Genomic DNA, 22,862 nt, shown 5'->3' on the forward strand with positions numbered 1-22,862 from the left:
TCAAATCTTCAATCCCCAAGTGTGATGTAAGAACCCTAGCTCTCAAAAGTCTAGTAAAAATGGCCAAAGATGAAAAATAATTTCACCAAGTCTTGCTTTTATAGTTGTCAATTTTTCCAAGTCCAAAAATGACAAAATATGTCCCAGACTTTAGATTTTCAATTCTGTCCAGTTTTTGCATTTTTAGCCACTTTTTTCATTTTCTTCAATTTGGCCCTTTTTTGCCTTTTTTTTCACTTGATTTCTTCCTGGTCACTTTTAAATCACATAAAACCTGTAAAATAGAAGTAAACGACCTAAATGCACTATTTTCTCAATCAAACATAACAAAAATCTAAGCTTAAAAAATATATAAGTTGGTAAAAAAGCCAACTTATCAACCAACACTCTGTAGAATTTGTCGTTAAGTTTGGTTGCACCTTCTTATCACACAAAGACTCCGGACGCGAGCTTCTATTTCATCTTGTCAAGCCCCAAACATGGAAAGGTGTGACCGGCACCCGGTGCCTTACTTGACCCCGAGCGTACCATCTGTAACTCATTAACCCTGGACATACATACTAACCATCTGGGCCGGCAAGGCCAATTTGTAAACTAATCATAACATATCATGCCGAGAAGGCCGGACTTTGAATAATCTGTAAATGACAATCATCTCCTTGAAATGGGATCACCCCAACATATATAGATGTATCTAAACAGGCCGACAAGGCCACCATGTACGTCTACAAACAGAAAAACCCAAAATAAGATATATATATATCCACCATGCTGATATACTGAAAATATAAGACATGTCTACAAGCCTCTAAAAGAACATAACTGTACTATGATCGGGATAGGGCCCCGGCCTACCCATCATGTCCGTATATACACAAAAGACTTCAAAATCTGGACCTGATAACTCTGAATGAGATGGAGCTTACTAATCACGCTGATACTCAGCACTGACTACTGGGGAGGTCTCTTTGTTTGTCTGTCAGGACCTGCAGACATGAAATGCAGCGCCCTCGGCAAAGGTACATCAGTACGAAATAATATACCGAGTATGTAAGGCAACTGAATAACTGAAACTGATACTATATATGAATTCAACTGAGAATCAATAATACTCTGAAGCTATACTTATATGCTCTGACTCATCTTTTACGTAATATAACTAGCTGACCACATATATGGTTCAATGTATCTCTCACCAGCCACAGGCCAAGTATATCTCACCAGCCATTATAAGCTGGGCATACCTCACCAGCTAATGAGCCGGAGCCGTAAGGCCAGGCCTAACTATATATAATATTAAATAATACTATATAACTGTATATGTATATATGTATACTCTCTACTCTTTCTATTAAGATAGAACAATTTGAACCGAACATGGATTCCCGACAAAGGATAACTAAAACACGAGAAAGATGGTGACAACAGAACATGAGATCTCTTACGATATACTCTTTTCTTATACATTCATTCAACTCGTTCTGATTATATGGTCATGCCAATGAAAGGAAGGAATGGCCATTACATACCTCTCGTCAAATGCTCGTCCATATCAACTTACTCGACCCGTATAACACTTCAACCTATGAGAACGACAACACGCTCGTTATACTCAGGGGGTATTAGTATACAATGTATATTGAGCGACAAACGTTTCTATTATGATCATCTTCTCTATTTCTTTCCTACCCCAAAGCTCAACAACAAGGATAACAACATATCCAGACCACCCTTCACGATTTCTTGGCCACACATAAACTTAAAACCACCATCAAAACAGTCCACTCGACATCAACAACAACAACAAATATGATTTCCGGTATATCTCTCATATATTCTTATCTAGCAGCGTAGCTACCACTTCTATAAGCTCAAATACACGAAGAAGGAGTAAAATCTTACCTCAAACCACTTAGAACAACCTCCCACATTAATTGGAACAACCTCAACAGCCGCAACAACGAGACAACTAGAAGCTTACTAGCACCACGTGATTTCTCACGTTATTTGTCTTAGTTTTTGCTCTCGGATGCCATAGGAACCTTTGGAGAGGAATTATAAGGGTTAGGATCTGTAATAGGTGATAAATGGCATAACAATGAGAGAGGATCGAATTAATACAACTTCCAAAAATTGCACCGCCTAGAAATACGGCCACATGTACGAACCGTATTTCCCAAATACAATCGTATTTTCCAATGTAATTAGGGTGGCAAAATACAGAAAGTTTAGGCTAAAATATTATGGCATCTCCACCAAAATATGGCCCGTCAATCCCAAGTATAGTGCATACTTTTGGACTGTATATCACACTAACCCGACGAATTTCAATGAAACATAATCTCTTCGACTCGATTAACCTCTAAACCTTCTAATACTTAATAAACATGGTTACAAGTTCTAGTAACCTTTGAACTAACATGATTAACCTCTTATAGTCTCAAACATAATATCACTCTCTGAGCTTACATCGATTAACTTACGACAAACATAACGTCAATCTACCCACTCCCTTGGATAATAGGCCCAAGATAGTTGAAACTTCCTCTCTTTTGGATGGCCCGGGTATCAAGCCTCCCTTCAATGCTAGTTTCATATGTTTCGTTACTAAACTTACACTCCAAGTATCCTGTTTTGTTCATGCTCAATCCTTTAGCCTCTAAAGCATCAGCTTAGTGTTAACTCTGCCGCGAGTCTCGCCAATCAGAACTATTTATCGCGTCAATACATCCATCACCAAGGCAAAATAAGACGGGTTAAATTATTTGTCATGTTAAATAAGACGGGTTAAGTTATTTGTCGTGTTAACTCTGCCGCGAGTCTTTACCTCGATAGGCATAAGTTCGATATTGAAAGACAAAAATTAAAGCCCAACCCATTTGAAGGGAAAACCGGGCAATTTCTTCAGGATTGACTGTATAAACTATAAACTAATAATCTATAATAATCTTTACCCTTATAAACCAAAAGATAAATAAAGAGAGTATAAATAAATAAAAAATAAGCTTAATGTATATAATTTCAGCCTAACAACACTTGTCACGAGAAAAACGAGTCAAACAAGCGAACACAAAAAGGCCGTTCAGCAATCTTGACACAAAGCAACAGAAAATATAACGCTCACCAAAAACCCACAGCGAAAAAAACAAGAGCATATTCCTTTTCTTCTCCGGTGACACTCTCACTATTTCCCTTTCACTTCAACTTGCCGCTGAATTTCTCTCTTCAGGTTAAAACCCATTAACCCAGTTTCCTTTCATAATTTTTAATTTAAATTTATTTTCTTGACATAAATTTTACCTTATACTCATTGAGACATGCAGTTCAATTCTATCTACATTTTACTCTTTTAGTTCTTCCCTTGCTGAATTTGGTTTTTTGCTGCTGCCACTGCTTCACAGGCATCACTTGGTTAACTAGGCTTTGTTCTTTTTTTGTTTTTGTTTCTGTGTGTAATATTTATTAATTTCTTTCACTTTTATTGTTAAAGTTTTCTCTTTTTCTTTGTATGTGCCTTTCCCGGAATGTCATGTAATTTTTACTGAATGAGTTAGGGTGTATCCTAAGACTTTGTTGAATGAGTAATTTAATGGTTTTTGTACATTTTATTCCTTGCAAGTGAAACTATCAGATTATGTATGCAATAGTAGTTGTTGTTGAGGAGTGAGAGAGGAATCACCTAAAGAGTTTAGAAATTTGGGACAATTTAGCAACATAGGTTTCTATTGGAACCATTAATGTGGGTTATGTTTTTATGGATTAAAAAGATTGTATAGTAAGGCTGACTTCGTTGATTATTTAGCAGTGTTGTCAAAGGCGAGCTTAAGCCTTGAAGCGAGGGGCAAATCATGTTGAGCGTTTCGCCTCGCTTAGGGGTGCTTCAATATTGTTATCTAGGCGCTAAGACATACTTTTCCTTGCCAATGAGTGTAGTCCTGAAGAAGTGACACTAAACAATTGGTATTTCAATTTATCGCAATTTTTTTCCAGTTTCCTTGTCCGTATATTTTTTGAGCAAGTTTATAGTTATTAGTCTTGGACTACACATACATATTTGCATTTTTTCATCCATTTGCGCCTTTCATCATTAAAGCCCACGATTGATTTGCGCTTAAAGTCCCAACAGACCTTAGAGCTTTGTTGCGCTTTTCGCCTTTGATAACCCTATTTTTAGTTTGACTCCACAAAAGGGGGGTGGGGCGGGGGTTCTATTTACTTTGTTCAGATGGAGCATTGTATATTTGTATGTTGAATCGTGTGAATTGTCTCATAACATTTTATTCTTTAATTTTGGTCGGGAACATGCCCTGTCACATGTAGGCCTAGGCCTGATTCATTTTTCTGGGACCAAGGACATAATTGATTTTTGTTGGTGGATGACAGTGACTCTTAAACCTAGGAACTTAGCATCCTTTGCTACCATGTTGAATAGCGTGAAACACCCTTATACAATTATGTCAATATCAATGCAACTCACTTAAGTTAAGATTCAAAAAAGTTGACCGCTTCTTGTTGCGGTCACGTTGTGCTTCATTGTCAGAAGAAAACACTTCTCTGAAGCGCATGGCTTCGTCCACAAAGCTAATCCCTAGTTTCAGATGGCTTCATCACTTTAAGCTACAAAATGATGGCTTTTAATAACATTGGATTCTTGCAAAGGAAAAAGGTTAAATGTGTTATTAGGTTATGATATGAACGAAAGTTCTAGTGGTTATCTTTCAGGGGACACTAGATTGATCAGAAACGGAAAAGAAAGTGAAGGAAATAAAGTAGTTTTCAGTGCGAGAGACAGATCTTCTTTTCCATTCCACTCTTTCAGGAAGTAGGTTTCTCTTAATTGCTTCATTCTATAGGAAATTCTTCAGTTGATTGCTCCAAATTTCAGAAAGTAATCCACTTAGGAATTTTGTGTGATTCACGAGTTTCATTAAATTCTGCAGAGATAGTGTGTTTAATGAGATCCGGCATTTGATTTAATTGGTACCAATGTTAAAAGATTCTTTATCCTTGGCTGTCCTAACATTGGTTCTGCTTTATTGACCCTTAGCACCTAAATGCTTGTTCTTCGTTTGGGTCAGCCACCAGAAACTCAAACGAACTCCATCAACTGCGAGCAACCTACTTACTTTCTTGGCCTTCTCCTCATCCCTCCTTAGAGAATCTCTCAACCCACAAACACTATGTTAAATGCTTATTTGCTTATAAAATGACTCGTCTGTTTCTGTTACTGATTCAACACATCAATTAAAAGAATCGTATAACGGCGGAGAAAGTTTTACCTCGCCAAAATTGATTTTCCTGGACAGCTGGACTGGAGAAGAAAATGAAAAGGACACTGGAAGATTGTGAATTTTTTTTTTGAAGAAATGTTTTAATTGTTCTTGAGCACTGAGTATCTCTCTTGCTTTTTGATGCATTTATAGTATGAATGTTGTAAGCACCATACTGTTGAGCTGTATTTATAAGTTTCCATAGTAATACCACCCAGAGGCATATCCTAAATTTCAGGAGGATGGGTGCACACTAGTGTTATGATTTTTCTTTTTTAGTTTTTTATTGGTGACTAATTCGCGTTTGCGTTTAATCTGATTCTAATGCCATGACAATAACTTGATGAATAACTACAATCAATACTATTGTCACAAATAAACATTATGCCGTTTACAACTATTTTTTAAATTTTTTTTAAGCAACCACTAAGTATCCTTAGTGGAGGGATATTTTATTTAAATAGTAGAAAATAAAAGTCTTACAAAAAGAAAACCAGAAAGCAAAAAGCAAGACAGAGGGCCACCAAAACCGGGCAGCCCAAATATAACAACAAAACAACATCAGTGATTCATTTAGGAAATTTGAACCACCTACAGTTTAATTCCAACTCCGATGCAGATCATCGGAAATAGAAATCACCACCAAATCAAATGCTAGCTTCTTTGCTTTGGACACACATAATCGCACCTTAACCTCTCACCAGATGCTGTAAATCCATCGCCTAGGAGTTGATTCTCTGAGTAAGCTAGATCTCGATTTTGCAGGTAATTTTCATCCTAATGCTTCGATTCTTTCCATAAATCCTCAAAGATGTTCGTTTTGTTGGAGGAGAGATATCGCTGGTCATCTGGGTTTACCCTGTGCGCACTCAAAGGGTAGTGGCTGCGGGTTCCCATGTCATAAAAAAAAAGATATCGCTGGTCATCCATTGTGAATTAGAAACTTGTATGAGCCATAGGAATGCGCAGCTCAATTTGACCCAATCTCGATCTGGTGTTGTGCTTTTTTTTGATACTCTGCTACTGGTGCCTGCTTTCTTGTATGTTTACACTGTCCATGGAAAAACTTGAACCTCTGTGCTTATTTTCATACATGCAATCCTTAGATTAAAACATTAAATATTATCTTAAAGATTAAAATGATAAATAACTGCATAAATTCTCTATTTCCGGCACTCAGAGAATAGATCTGTCACATTTATTGGATATACTGAATATAAATCCTCCTTTGTTTCTCATTTATTGTTAGGACTTCAATGGGATGAGCCAAAAGCTAATACCACCATTAGAAGCCTTTACAATATTTGAGTTACAAAGTTAGTCTTGTATATCAGTGAATCCAATATTCTTGGCACTTCTGAACCTCAAATTTGGAATTTGATGTTTGTCAAGATTTAAAAGTTTCCTCCCTACACATGGTAGTTCAGAAATATTGCTAAAGCTTGATGTACCCGCAAAAACAAAAGCTAGGTAAGTTAAAAAATCTGCCTTGTATTGCCTTCCCTGAATACATGTTGTACCACCACATTAAAGTTATCCCTCAGGCCTTAGCTTTCTAATTCTGTCCACTAATGTGATAATGCACCATGATACCTCCCATCCACCATCCAATATGTTCTTCATCATCATAGAATCATTCTCTAATATCAATGGATGCAAATCATTCCTCACATAGTACATTAAACCTTCTAGGACAGCTCTTGCCTCTGCAACAACATTAGTGTTTTGCCCAATTTTCTGACACTGAGCAAAAACTAAATCCCCCTTCCAATCCCTTACACAAAACCCATAAGAACAAGGTCCAGGATTCCTCCTAGAAGCTCTATCAGTGTTGCATTTATACCATCCCTCCATAGGAAGTGACCTGTAAACAGATTTGGTAACAAGAATAGGCTTGTAATTCTCCAGAAAAGAAACTAGATCAGGCCATAAGAATGGGATATTATTTAGCCAAGGATATCTGCATTTTGCTAAATAATATAGGTTATTGTCAAAGAATTATAGGGAGGGAGATGGGTGAAATTTGCATGTTTACAAGCCAGTGGCACTTGAGGGGGAATTTTGATGTTGTGGGATATTAGAGCTTGGAGAGGGGATATTCTGGAAATTGGATCATATATCTAACCTGCAAGTTTGTGGCACTTCTTCAAGATTTTGAGTGCCACATAACTGGAGTATATGCTCCAAATTGCAGATTTGAGAGGGAGCATATGTGGGAGGAAGCAGGAGCTGTTAGGGGTATGTTTGATGGTCCATGGGCTGTCTGTGGTGACTTTAATGTCACAAGATTTCCATCTGAGAAAAGGAATTGCAGAAGAACCCCTGCAATGGGGAAATTTTCAGATTTTATAGAAGACATGGAGCTTTTGGATCTTCAACTAGAAGGAGGATGTTTTACTTGGCTAAAGGGAGATAATAGTAGAATTGCTTCTAGAATTGATAGGATTCTAATCTCTCAAGAGTGGGATGACAGGTTCAGGAATATTAAGCAGTCTGTATTGCAGAGACTGGAGTCTGATCATTTCCCTATCTCACTGCAATGTGGAATCTGGGAACATAACAGGTCATATTTTAAATTTGAAAATTGGTGGCTGAATACAGAAGGATTTGTGGAAAGAATCAGAGACTGGTGGACTTCTTTTATTTTCACAGGCAAACCCGACTATATTTTAGCTTGCAAAGTTAAAGCATTAAAAGTCAAGCTAAAAGAATGGAGTAAAACTTGTCAAGGAAATCTGGGAATGCAAAAGGCTCAACTTTTGAGTCAATTGGCTAAGTTTGATGCAATACAGGAGAACAGAGTGTTATCAAAAGAGGAATCAGTTTTGAAAGCTTCTCTTTTGATGGAATATGATGAACAGTGTTGTCAAAGACGCGCTTAAAGCGCGCTTAAGCCCTGAAGCGAGGCTCAAAACATGTTGAGCGCTTCGCCTCGCTTTATTTGCGCTTCAGTGTCATCAACAAGGCTCTTAAGACATACTTTTCCTTGACAATGAGCCTCTCTTGAAGAGGTGACGCTAGATAATTGATATTTCACTTTATCGTAATGTTTTTACAATTTCTTTGTCCATATATTTGTTGTTCATGCTTATTATTATTAGCCTTGGACTAAACACACACACATATATATATATGTGTGTGTGTGTGTATTTGTATTTTTTTCACCATTGTGCCTTTTTTCATTAAGGCCCACACTTTATATATACATATATATATATATATGTGTGTGTGTGTGTGTGTGTATATTTGTATTTTTTTCACCATTGTGCCTTTTTTCATTAAAGCCCACACTTTATTTGCGCTTTGCGCTTAAAGCCCCAGTTGACCTGAAAGTTTTTTTGCGCTTTTTGCTTTTAATAACACTGATGATGAACACATTAAAAATGAGGAAATCTCATGGAGACAACGATCTAGGGCTTTATGGCTCAAAGAGGGGGACAAGAATACCAGTTTCTTCCACAAAGTGGTCAATTCACATAAGAGAAGTAACAATATTGACTAGCTTGTGATCCAAGATGAAGTTGTGGAAGATCCAGTAAGAATCAAGGGGGAAATTGTTGATTTCTATCGGAAACTGTACTCTGAGACTTATGAATGGAGGCCATCATTTAATTTGAACAATTGTCCTGTCATTTTACAAGGTGAATTTAGTGAACAAGAGGTGTTGTCATGTCTAAAGATGTGTGTCATGAACAAAGCCCCTGGCCCAGATGGCTTCACAATGGGCTTCCTCATCAAAGGTTGGGATGTTTTGAAGCATGATATCATGGAAACTTTCAAAAATTTTCGCACTCATGGAGTTTTTGAGAAAAGCTATAATGCAACCTATATAAGCTTGATCCCCAAAAAAAATGGAGCTAAGGAGTTGAGAGACTTTAGACCCATTAGCCTTATAGGCAGTGTCTACAAGTTGATCTCAAAGGTGTTAACAGAGAGGTTGAAAAGAGTAATAAGCAAGCTGGTGGATGTCCAACAGATGGCTTTTATTAAAGAGAGACAAATAATGGATGCTATTTTAATTGCTAATGAAGCTGTGGATTCCAGAATCAAACAAGGAAAGCCAGGAATTCTATGCAAATTAGACATTGAAAAAGCATATGATCATGTCAATTGGGGTTTTCTATTGAAGATTCTGTCATGTATGGGCTTTGGAGAAAAATGGATAAAGTGGATAAAATTTTGCATCTCAACTGTCAAGTTTTCCATCCTAATCAATGGCTCACCTGAAGGTTTTTTCTCATCTCAAAGAGGATTGAGGCAGGGTGACCCTTTGTCACCTTTCTTGTTCATTCTAGTCATGGAGGGCTTGAACAATATGATTAAGGTGGCAAGAAACAATGAATGGATCAGAGGTTTTGAGGTGGCCACAAATTCAATTTCAATTGCCAACATGGAAGTCACACATCTCCAATATGCAAATGATACCTTAATTTTCTGTGATGCTAATGAAGATCATCTGAAGATATTGAGATTAATCCTGGTGCTATTTGAAGGAGTTTCTGGCTTACACGTAAATTGGAGAAAGTGTCACATGTATCCAATCAATGTAGTGTCTAATATGGAGGAGTTGACTGGGATTTTAGGTGGAGAAGTTCGATCATTGCCGACCACTTATTTAGGAATGCCCTTAGGTGCTAAATCAAAGTCTATGAGTATTTGGAATTCTGTGATTGAAAAGTGTGAAAAGAAGTTGACTAGATGGAAATCAGAATATATTTCTCTGGGAGGCAGAGTCACTCTCATCAACTCTGTGTTGGATGCACTGCCAACTTACATGATGTCCATATTTCCCATTCCAGTGGAGATCATCCAAAGGCTTGACAAGCAGCAGCAACAACAACAACAACAACCCAGTGAAATCCCACACCGTGGGGTCTGGGGAGGATAGAGTGTACGCAGACCTGACTCTTATCAAGGTAGGACGGCTGTTTCCGAAAGACCCTCGGCTCAATACAAGATAGGAGGGATTTTCTGTGGCAAGGAAATCAAGACAAAAAGGTATTCCATCTAGTCAAATGGTGTGATGTTAAGTTGGGGAAGAAACAAAGTGGATTAGGCATCAGGAATCTCAAATTGCAGGGTAAAGCTCTTAAACTAAAGTGGTTGTGGAGGTATGCTCAAGATAATCAATCTTACTGGGGAAGCATCATCAAGACAAAGTATGGTGAAGAAAGCAAATGGATGACCAAAGAGGTGAACACTCCTTATGGAGTTAGTTTGTGGAGATCCATAAGAGTATTATGGCCTTTCTTGAGGAATCATGCAATAGTAAAGGTAAACAATGGAGATAAAACGTCATTTTGGGAGGATAGATGGTTGGGCAATAGAAGTTTAAAGGGCCTCTTTCCTGACATTTATGGGCTGGCTGTACATCAACAAAAGACTGTAGCTGAAATATGGAATCCTCAAGGATGGAACACTCAGTTTAGGAGGAATTTTAATGACTGGGAAATTGACACACTGACTGATTTCTTTAGAAAGCTGGAAGAATTCAAAGGCATTCATGATGGAGTAGATAAACTATGGTGGAAAGAAGACAGTAAAGGCATATTTAAAGTGAATTCAGCATGCAAACTTTTGAACCAAGGTAATCAACAGGTGCAACATTGGCCTTGGAAGCATATATGGAAAGTGAAAATACCATACAAAGTAGCATGCTTCACTTGGTTGCTAGCAAGGGAAGCTGTTTTGACCCAAGAAAATCTTAAAAAGAGGAAGTTCTCTCTTTGTTCCAGATGCTATCTATGTGGTGAAGAGGCTGAAATAGTCAACCATCTGTTTTTACAATGCAAGATAACAGACCAGCTTTGGAGGATTTTTGTTAACCTTAGGAGCTTGGCTTGGGTAATGCCTAACAAGATTACTCAAGTACTATATAGCTGGGAGGAGGCAGGATTAGGAGCTGCAGACAGTGATAGATGGAGGGTTGTTCCAGTCTGTATATGGTGGACAATTTGGAAAGAGAGGAATTCAAGGTGTTTTGAGGACATCAGTAATGAAGCACAAAAGATCAAACTGAACTGCATTAGTCTTTTTTGTTTTTGGTGTAAGCAGATATATCCAGAAGATACTGAGTCCATTGTAGATATTCTAGGATCTTGTTAGAATGTTGGATCAGTTGTTTTCTTTTGCCTGATGTAAATATGGTTTTCAGCACAACCTATGTGCTGTTTTAGTCTATACATACAACTGTTACCTTCTCAAAAAAAAAAAAAAAAGAATAAATCTCATGAATGACCCTTCTCAAACTAACCTTCCCCCCATGCTTAATCTTATTCCTCCTCTTCCATAATTCCCAAGTAATCATAGCTGGAACAACATGTAGAATAGGTTTAAACTTCTCTGCACAATCAATCTTCCACCAACTTGTAATTACCTGATGAATCTAGATTAGATTCATTTGTGTTCCAACTGTATTCTTAAAAATCCTCCATACTTATGAAGCAAAACTCCCTGTTAAAAACAAATGCTGCAAAGTTTCCTAGTGAGGAGTATTACAGCAATAACATCTTGAAGCAATAGGAATTTCATGCTCATCAATTTGTCATCTGTAGGAAGTTTAAATTTTCATAATCTCCACAGAATAAAGGAAATTTTAAAAGGAACACCTTTAATCCACATCTGTTTATAATCAACCTGCTCATGTTCCTTGTGCCTTAGTATCTCCCATGCAGAATTTACTGGAAACTTTCCTGTACTAGATGGCATCCACCATGGTCTGTCCCATGTTCGCTGCTACTGTTCTATAGGAACCTCAGCTTTGATTTGGTTAACAATTTCTACTGGTAACAGATTGCTGTAATAGTTGTTCTTTCCATCTGCCTTCCTCAATTAAATCTATTACATCCACCAAATCTTCATTTATAGGATACTCAATAGGAACCACATGATGTAATGTTCCTAATTTAGTCCAGTTATCATACCATACATTAGTGTAACCCCCTTTGACTTCCCACCAGATTTCCTGTTCAATAGCATCTCTCATTTCCAGCATTTTCTTCCGCACTTGTGTTCCTCCCTTCCATTGTGCCAGAGTAGGAGTATGTTTTTTGCAGTACTTATTCCACATGTAACTAGTCCACATTGTTGATGAAGTCCTAAATCTCCACCACAATTTAGCAAACAAAGCATTAGAAATACCAAACATTGACTTAAATCCCAACCCCCCTTCTTGGGTAGGTAAACACACATCATGCCATGCTGCCCAATGCCTACTTTTCTTCTCTTCCTTATTACTCCAAAAATATTTAGCAAATAATTTATGAAGCTCATATAAAACACACTTAGGAGGGGAAATTACTGATAGAAGATGAATAGGCATGCTTTGCAGTACACTTTTAATCAAGACAGCCTTACCACCACAAGAAAGCAGTTTTCCCTTCCAAGAAAGTAGCTTGCTTTTTTACCTTCTTGATTAGATCAGAATAAAAAATCTTCTTTTTCCTGGTATGAGTGATGGGACAACCTAATTAAGTGAATGGAAATTGTCCCTTTGCAAATCCAGTACAATCACCCACTTTCTGAATCAATCCATTGCCTATCTTGCTATACATATAGAAAGAACTCTAACCTTTGTTGATCAGCGCCCAGACATCTACTCATATTTGCTAAGGATATTCATAATGCATTTCAGGGATAAGTATCAGCAGACGTAAAAATAATAGTATCATCGGCATAGGCTAGATGATTCATAGGATTGGTTCACTTTGGCATCCCATACCCAATATATCTGCTATCTTCAAATAATGAGTTCAAAGCCCTAGATAGGACTTCTGCTGATAATAGAAATAAAGCTGGGGATAAAGGATCACCTTGTTTCACCCCTCTAGATGACTTGAAGAAAGACCATTTCATAGTACTGAGTACCAATTGTTTGCAATCAATCTCCTGATCATGTTGATTAGATGCTCAGCAAACCCCATTTTTCTCAACACATGAAGTAGATATTTTCAAGACACTCTATCATATGCCTTGGTCATATCTAACTTGATAACCACATTAGCAGGCTTGCCTCTTACTCTAATATCTGAAACTATTTCCTGGGTAGGAGAATATTTTCAAAAGTCCTCCTGCCTTTCACAAAACCTGACTGATTTGAAGATATCAGTCTTGGGATGATCTGCTCTAATCTCCCATGAATTACCCTAGAAATCCCCTTGTTAATGAAATCAAACAAGCTAATTGGCCTCAGATCAAAAAAGGACTGAACAAGCTCTTTCTTGGGAATAAGAACCAAATTAGTGTGAGTAATTGATTTTGGTAACTGTGCCCCATCAAAATAAGCTAGAACAACAGCATGAACATCATTATCAACAATATCCCAACATTTTTGGTAAAAATATTCCTGTAAAACCATCAGGTCCACTAGCACTTTCCCCACTTAATGCATATACTGCCTTCTTGACCTCCTCCTTGTTTGGATATGAACAGATCTTCATATTGTCCTCACGAGTCACCATAGTGGGAACATGATGTAATAACTCAAAGTCATTTGTATCCCCTTCCTGTGTGAATTGATTTGGATAGAAATTCACTGCCTGTTGAGCTATTAAATCTATTGATTCCACCCATGTGCCATTACCATTCTGAATTCTATTCAACTGTAATTTCCTCCTTCTCCCATTCACATAGTTATGCAAAAAACTTGTGTTCCTGTCCCCCTCAGCATACCAAGTAAACCCTGCTTTTTTGCTTCCAGTACTGTTCCTCTAGATGCAAGTATTTCTTTAATTCAGCCTGTGCCTTCTGAAGTACAATTCTGTCGACTATGCTTGGATCTCCCTCAAACAGGGCTTCTTTAATTTTCACCACCTCCTCTCTGGTTGCTACTTGTTTGAATATATCCCCATATGTTTCTTTACTCCATGCTGACAAGGCCCTTTTCATATTCTTTAATTTCTGCTTGAAAGCCAAATATGGTGTCCCCACAAAGTCAGTCTTCCAGTTTTGAATTACCAGCTCCTTAAATGATTCATGTTGAGCCCAAAAATTCAAAAATCTGAAAGGTTTTATGAAATTTGATACTTCTTCCCCACAAGAAAACTATAAAGGGGCATGATCTGATCCTATTCTTGTTTGTGTTCAACTTCTGTCTGTGGAAACATTTCCTGAAAGGAATTGTTAATCAAAATTCTGTCAAGCCTCGTAAAAATACAGTCCCCTGCTGATTTCCATTCTACCAGGTGAACAAGCTTCCCTTATACCCCGTATCCATCCATTCACATGAATTTATGCAAAATGCAAAGTCTTCACATTCATCCAAAGTAACTGGTAAACCTCCCAGTTTTTCCTCTTCTGATAATATAACATTGAAGTCCCCTCCAACCATCCATGGTAGATTGGTTGAATCTGCAAAATGATGTAAATTATCCCATGACTCCATTCTTTCAGTTTGATCACATTTAGCATAAATAAATGAGGCAAGAAATTCCTTTCCAGTGTCCTGATGAAAAAGCTTTAGGGTAATTTGTTGTTCAGAGTCAAAAACTATCTCCCATTGTACAACTGCATCAATAAATACCCAAGTCTTTCCATTTACATTAGCAATAGCTGATTCCATCCCCAATCTCCTCTTGTATTAGTAAGTGTCTACAATTCTGAAATGGTTCCATTAATGCTTGTTGAGTGTCAACAGACCTGATATTCCATATTCGTGCTTTAATCATTATTTTAGTTTGGCTGAAGTTGTCCTCCTTGATATCACCCTCTTAACTTGTTGAATCTCCTGATTCTTGGGTTTTTCCCACTCTTTGCTAGTGCCCTTGGTGAAACATCTGCCTCTTTTGCTGCCTTATTGAAACTATTTGCCCTGTCCATCACCCCCTTATCCTCTTCCCTTTGCTGTAATTCTGCTTGGTGTTTTGAATTTAGATTCTTTAGGGTTTCTGAAACTCCAAGAATGAACCCAAAAAGAAGGAAAAAAAAGGCAAAAAAGAAACACAAAAAAGAAAGAGAACACAAAAGAAAAAAAAAGAAAATTTAATTAAAGATAGCTTAAGGAGCTAAAGTAAATCAAAAAGAAAAGAACAAAAGGGGAAAAAACAGAAAAGAAGAAAAAGAAACAAAAGACAAGCATTTTAGATTTTTGTGAAAAAGTGAACCAAATAAGAAAGAGAAAAGGGTATAAAAGAAACATAAAAACAAGAAACAAGGTTTTTAATTCAAAAATGCGGCAGAGATTTGAATCCTAGACATAGGAGGCAAAGGTGCACGCAGCCACCACTGAACCAAAGTGTTCTCCTGTGGATGGGTGTCCATATAGAAGTATAAGTACATTTGCCAGGAATATACCAGTGCTATACATGATTTAGGGCGGGTGCATGGGTTCACGTGAGCCCATACTTCTCCACGTGGAACGCCCCTGATACCACTTACTTTAGAGTTATTCCCGTTTTCCATTCAAATAAATGGATACAAGAAATAAATGGATACAGTTTCCCAAAAAAATAAATGGATAGAAGAAATTACGTTCATGTATTCAATCTTTTTCTCAAGAAATACCTTGTCATTTTTGTCGCATTCAACTTGTTAAGAGTCCCACATCAGATGTTCCCCCCATGAGCCTAGCTTTTGGGGTTGAGTTAGGCCCAAGATCCATTTTATCAAAACTAAATAGGTTATTACATGCATGATGATTGTTTGCTATTATTTAAGTAGAAACTTTCAAGATTAATAAATGATTTGTTTAAATAAGCATGTCCTTGAAACTTTGTTCTCTTCCCAAAAAAAAGTCTTCTTCCTTACGACCTCTTGATCAAAGCAAAAAAGGTTCTTCCTTCTGAACTTGGCTGGGTTCTAAAACTTATTTCTTCTAAGTGGGCCGTTTAAAACTTTAATTCATTTAACAGAAGTGTTCCTCAATAAACTGTCATTAGGTTGTAGTCGGCGTGTCAATGTTATTACTTACCTTGAATTATGGACATCCTTGTTGTGACAAGAACTGGAATGCCTTTGCCCATTTTTTTTGAAGACTATCGGACTGTTTGTATTGAATAATAATTTCAATATTATCTTATTTCCTAGTTTATAATGTTTTGTTTATCCTTTGGGATGACAATTGTGGCGGTGAAGGGAGGAGATTGTGGTGGAATCTGTTTCAAAAGTGGAAGACTTTCCATGCTGGCTTCTACTGTTAGCACAAGACTTAATATGGATTCATTTCTGATCTAGTCAACTGCTTTCACTTGCTGTTACTTTATCAATGAATTATGTTCACTTAAGTCAATTGCTGATATTTCTCTTCCCTATTCTCCTCCAATCACTAATGAAAAATGTTTGACGACCCATTTATCAATTCATTTTAGACCTCTCAAACGATCTTAAGATTTAGCAATAGGAAGAGGTGAATTTGTAAGTGACATGTCTATCCTATATGAAATTTGGTGAAATGTATAGCCTTTTGTAATTAAGCTTGTGTGGAATCTATAAATGCTTTTTTCATTTTTATTTTAGCGTTAACATCGAATTATTAAATAGTTCTAGAGAAAACATCACATATCCACCTATAGTTGCAAATTTATTCAATGACATCGATCTTAAACAGGTGGCTGCGTGGTTTTAGTCTCTGACGAAGAGAGCAAGAGCGAGCGAGAGAAAGATGAAGAGCGTCTACTCCACAATCTAAAGCAACCATGCATTCGTCCTTGACCCTGATGTGGTTAAGATTTCACTCAAGGAAGTAATATTTGCCTGAAGGTAAACCAATCACATTATTCTCTTGTGTTTCTTTTTGTGAGGTGGAGATATGAAAATCTTTATTTATCTACTAATCTGGGATATCTTGTTGCTTATGTAGATAAATATTTGAAACAGCTTTCAGATTCTTTTTTCTTGTTTTATCTAAGGTTAAGGTGTAGAATTTAAGGTGTAGAATTATGGTTGATCTTACCTTTGTAAATCTTGTATGCTTGTTACACTCTCACATATTCTGAAAGTCAAGAGTAGAGTGACAGCTTCTTCTGGGGATTGTGTGACTTTGTGCAGGAGCCACTGGGATGCATCAAGATATTTTGGGTTAATTGCAATTTAGTCCTTGCAGCTTGCATATTTTGTACAAATTACATTTATGGTTTTTGTTCATGATAGTTTGTCATTTGTCTTAACTGCAAGTAACTCCTCTATCTTTGCCTATGTTTGGAAGGCGTTTATTTTACTAAGATCATAGTGGTCAGACATATTATTTTTGTATATCATCGAGTTGTAATAATCCTGAATCATGAAGTTCCTCGGGATTATGTATAACAGGAAAAGACCACCTACAGATAAAAATGTAACATATTTTTCCTTGTCATTTACTTTTAGGAGATCTCGTTTTAGAACTTATCTGACAATGATTCCGGCAAATCTAAGTCAACAAGACTATCCCAGTAAACTGAAGAAATAATACGCAACAGTGACAAAAAATCAGAAGTCATTTGAACGGACAAATTACAGTAAGAGAAATACCAAATGCAAGTTATTCTGTCTTAGTTAAAGGCCTCGTATAAAATGCGAATGTGTTGGATAGAAACAAATTTCTATCTTTTGAAAGATACTTGAATAGAAATCCATATGAATGCTATGAAGACGAATACATATATTTGGTGGTGATATTGTTAATCAATCATTGGAAAGAGTCCAGCGCTCAAGACACTTTTGAGATAAGAGGTAGAAAAAAAATATAATCTACCTCCTTTTAGGGTTTCCTCATTAAGCCTAATAGCTACTTTTGACCTTACTTGTAAACAAAAAAGAAGGAAAAATCTGATGGAAACTTTCATGATGCTCTTATTAGATACTTAAATAGCCTACTTTTCATCATAATAATGGGTAATAAGACTCAAGCTCGTGCAGAAATAAAATCATTAATTGGGCCTGGACTAGATGAGCAAATCTCTGGTTTCAGTCCCCTAGGCTGAGGTTCATATCCTGAATACATATAAGGCTTGCCTAATCAATGTACTGGTCAAATTTGATATATATGTAGGTAAAGTTATGTTCAGATTGAGTAAAAAGATGTTCCAAAGTCGACTTAACCAAAATCAGATGTAGCGTAAATTTAGTTTGAATTTGGTTTCGTTATACTACTCTTTTCTATGATCTTCCAAGCGAACTGAGCATTACGTCTGCCTTCAAATACCATTTCATTTCGGTATTTGTTTAGCTTTTATTTGTAACGAAACAGTTCTGAGCTTGTCCAGATTATTAAATGATATGAGTTTGTTTTCTGAAGTGTAAAAGCTCGTGTTGGCATATTATCCTGACAGCATGGATTGGGTGGAAGAAGTCAAGGATCAGTCCTTTCCTTTGAAAAGAAAGAGAAATGTCAGAACCAAGAAACTAGAGTTTGTCGGATGGGGATCCAGGCCATTGGTTGAATTCCTTCAGTCAATTGGTAAAGATACAAGCAGCACATACTCTCTTCAAGAGGTGACGGCAATTGTCAATGAATACGTAAATTCGAATAATCTTCGTGATCCACAAAAGAAAAACTGGGTTATGTGTGATGCGCGACTTCATTACCTTTTTGGAAAGAAATCTATACTGCGGAAGAGAATCTCCCATTTGTTGGAAGTGCACTTCAGTGAGAACCATGATGAATCAGAGGATGAACCTTCTAACAGTTCCGAAGAGGAGGATATTTTAATAGCATCTAAGGGTAGAAAAAGTACAGGGAGTGCAAAGAAAAAGGTTCCTGTTGTTCCTAAAAGCTGCTTTGCCGCCGTAATTGCTGAAAACATTAAGCTTGTGTACTTGAAGAGGAGCTTAGTTCAGGATCTTCTGAAGACACCTGAAAGTTTCGAAGATAAAATTGTGGGTAGCTTTGTGAGGGTAAAATCTGACCCAAACGACTACTTTCAGAAAAACTCCCACCAGCTTCAGCAAGTTGAAGGTATATTTTTGTTGTGCACTTTTATTTTCTGAAAATCCTATAGTGACTAAATAAGATTGATGTTGCATTGATATTTCCCTAGATAGGCGGGTGTGGAGATCGAGGATTAGGGTAGAAGGCTAATAGTAGGATTTGTATTATTTTCCTTTCCATTAGGATCAGTATTATTTCTATCATTTTTATTTTTGTATTCTCGTATTTTTATTCTTAGTTCTCTATTACTACTTATTGTCGCTTCTGCTTTAGTTTTCTTACTATCCTGACGATGCTGCTTATGTTTTCGTATTGACGTAATTTAGCTGTACTTGAGCCGAGGGTCTATCGGAAACAGCCTCTCTGTCACGACCCAAGCCGATGAGCTGCGACGAGTGTCTGATCTCTAGTGACCAAACACCCCTATACTCACATCTGGATAACACTGCACACTATGGGCCCACAAGTAACTCAACCTGGACTAAGCTAATTCATGAAAGGATAACATCAAAGACTATGCAGATGTATATATATATATACCGATGATAATAGTGCAAGCCGACTAGGCTGCTACATGACCTGTACACAAAAGAATAATAGCCGACAGGGCTATGTCACGAGTCATCTACACATAACTGTCTACAGAGCTGTAATGGAACAAAAGCTGTAGAAAGGACGGGACAAGGCCCCGTCATACCCATATGCATATCTATATCTCAAAAGTAGCTACCAAAACGAACTGCTACTCCGGATCAAGTGGAGCGCACTGACCACCACTGGATGAATATCCTATAGAGCTGGACCGCCTGTCTGTCTACCTGTACTTGCGGGCATGAACGCAGCCCCCGAACAATAGGGGAGTCAGTACGGACTATGTACTGAGTATGTAGGGCATAAGAGGAACGTATACATAAGAATCATGTAGGAAATCTGAAACTCATAAACAAACTGACTGTCTGAATGCATCTGTATGATTGAAGATACTGTATAATATGCATGCTCTTCTTTAAAAATCATACAATAGTGCCGAGGAACGTACGGCCCGATCCATATCTCATCTAATCCCGCGTCCGGGACGATAATCATCTCACGCCGCCCACTAGTGGTGCTGCCCGGCCATATAGGCACGGTGTAATCATACCTCATCATCTATAAGCCGCCCACCGCAGTGGTGCTGCCCGGCCATATAGGCACGGTGTGAGAAAAATAGTTGTACACATATGTATATATATATATAATGCATGAAGCCTCATGAAAGACATACTCATGATTTCTCTAGATAACAGAGATCTCTAGGAGTCATGAACATGAATATAAGGAATCAAGGATACTAAGAGTAGAGTCTTTGGAACTCGCTCGCTTACTCGTTCGTTCAGACAATAAAGATCATGCCAAAAAGAATAAAAGGGACAACCTTAACATACCTTGAAGCGTATCTACTTGTCCAACGTCTACGTCTTGAACTCGTAAGTCTACAACCAAGATAACATAGGCCACAATTAGACCTTTTATAACACTTACCATCCAATTCAAGTGAAAAGGGGACTTAACGAGGTCCGAACAACATCCCCTTCATAACTCACTAATTCCTCAATCTTCCAATTTAGCTAACATATCAACAACAATACTAACAATAACCATATCAATACTTACATATCAAAATATAATCAATTCTACTCCAAATCATCCCTCAAAATAACCCTCAAGTCCAACTCTACTCTTATTCAACTTACAACCTTTATAACTATAATTCCCTTTGCTTAAAACCATTAAAACTCTGGATAATTAACTCAAACATATAGGTAAGAATCATGTACATACCTTGAAGAAACTAGGATACCAAGAATCAAGCTCTAACTCCAATTCCCAAGCTCATCAACTTCAAAGAAACCCTAGGAACAACTTTCTCTTCACAAGCTCGGGTTTACGGGGCTCGGATTTTGCTAAATCTTCACTATGGTGATGGAAAATATTAAGAGGAATATTCTAGGCCTTTCTCTGATTTGGGAGTGAAAATAATGAAAATAAAAGGTGAGGGTCAACTATATATAGATGGAACTAGAAAGTTCCAGAGGTGCGGTTTGACGTACAGGTCGACACGTCGACGGTCCGTCGACTTGCACCGTCGATCAACCATCAGAGAATCAGGGACGGCGGCGTGTCGACGGCGTGCATTGACGCCACCGTCGACGTGTCGACGGTCCGTCAAAAGGGACTGGTTTTTTGCCAGTTCCCTGAGTCCATTCCATTGCGACAATTCAATTTGTTTAGCTTTAATCCTATCGTATTGCGAAGAACATATATTCATACTTTGGTACCCGCGAGGTAACGCACTTAATGCCTCAAAAAAAAAAAAACTCGGGTGCGAATCTCCATATTAAGGGTATAAACCACTCATAAGCCAAGGACCGCTTGCGACAAAAACGAGAGGTGTAACACTCTCTAGCCTACCAAGGTAGGGGTAAGGTCTGCGTACACTCTACCCTCCCCAGACCCCACTTGTGGGATTACACTGGGCATGTTGTTGTTGCATTGATATTTCTCGAAACAAAAATTTCCCTCCCTACCAAAGAGACTTGGGCAACAAGTAAGGGGAGCAACAATCCAGCCATTAAATGATGATTCTCTCCATATTTTTCTGTGTAAACAAATCCCTAGTCATAGTCCTCTGCAAAGCATTTCTAGTAAAAATTAGAAAGGTGTGATTGCTGATTGTTTCCCAAGATGAAATATGGAAGTCGTAAGTAGTCAGAAAGTTCTTTTCTGTACTTAAACTGGTAAGCAAAAAGGAAAAAGAAAAGAAAATTACCAAATAACTAAAACCTTTTGACATTGAGATTGCTGTTTCATGATTAAAATATATTATAATATCTGACTTCTTTATTTACATAAAGTAAGTGTTAGTTGTTTTCCCTTGTTTTTGGTATTAAAAAACAAACATTTTTGATCTTTAAGAGCTTTATTTAACAGAGATAAACATAAAAAGTTTCCATCTTTATATTTTTTTTTGAAGCAGAAAGGTTGTTTTCAGAATGGGAAAAGGGTCAAATTTACCCTCCAACTATTGTTTATAGTTTAGATTTGCCCTCCGTTAAAGTTCTGGTTCATATTTACCCCTTCCATTAAGAAACTTGTTGCATTTGCCCTTATCACTAACGGATTGCTAATTAGGAGTCCTTATTTATCCACAAACACCATGTGTAAAAAAAGGGCAGCCTAGTGCACTAAGCTCCCGCTATGCACGGGGTCCGGGGAAGGGCCGGATCACAAGGGTCTATTGTACGCAGCCTTACCTTGTATTTCTGCAAGAGGCTGTTTCCACGGCTCGAACTCGTGACCTCCTGGTCACATGGCAGCAACTTTACCATGTGTATATATAATTTTTCTTTTATTTTATACCATACCAATTGAATTTGCCATGTAATTTTCTTTTTTTATAAAAAAAAATGCAATACCTAATCTTCTTCTCTATCAAACCACCACTTCCCCTTCTTCTTCTCCACCACTGTCACCGCCGTCCACCACCCTCCACTGCCTCTAGTTAATTTACTAAAATTAACCCATTACTTCCCCACATTTTTTACCCAAACCCAATCTAGGTTTATCAAGGAATCTTCCTTTTCCCATGTTCATTTTCACCGAAATACACACACAACACATTCAGATACACACACCGCTGCTACATAAAAGAAAAACAGAGGAGACACCACAACATCAAAATTCTCAACTGGTTTCATCACTACTCCACT

General features: G+C 37.5%; 1 protein-coding gene across 5 annotated transcripts in view; it reads left to right on the top strand.

Annotated features, from left to right (window-relative positions):
* Nucleotides 1-3,044: 3,044 nt before the first annotated feature.
* LOC132644555 (uncharacterized protein At5g08430) overlaps nt 3,045-22,862 on the top strand; it is a 52,039-nt gene continuing 32,221 nt past the window's right edge. For 2 of the 5 annotated variants that reach the window (XM_060361143.1, XM_060361147.1), the window contains exons 1-3: nt 3,046-3,229; nt 16,813-16,964; nt 18,481-19,140. In XM_060361143.1, the coding sequence (XP_060217126.1) occupies nt 18,516-19,140 (625 nt within the window). In that variant the 5' untranslated portion in view covers nt 3,046-3,229; nt 16,813-16,964; nt 18,481-18,515. Of the gene's footprint in view, nt 3,230-3,805; nt 3,961-5,889; nt 6,036-16,812; nt 16,965-18,480; nt 19,141-22,862 lie in introns of all 5 variants that reach the window. The other 3 variants (XM_060361144.1, XM_060361145.1, XM_060361146.1) reach the window with 3 other exon arrangements.

Source organism: Lycium barbarum, chromosome 6 (assembly GCF_019175385.1).
Source record: "Lycium barbarum isolate Lr01 chromosome 6, ASM1917538v2, whole genome shotgun sequence".
NCBI lineage: Eukaryota > Viridiplantae > Streptophyta > Magnoliopsida > Solanales > Solanaceae > Lycium > Lycium barbarum.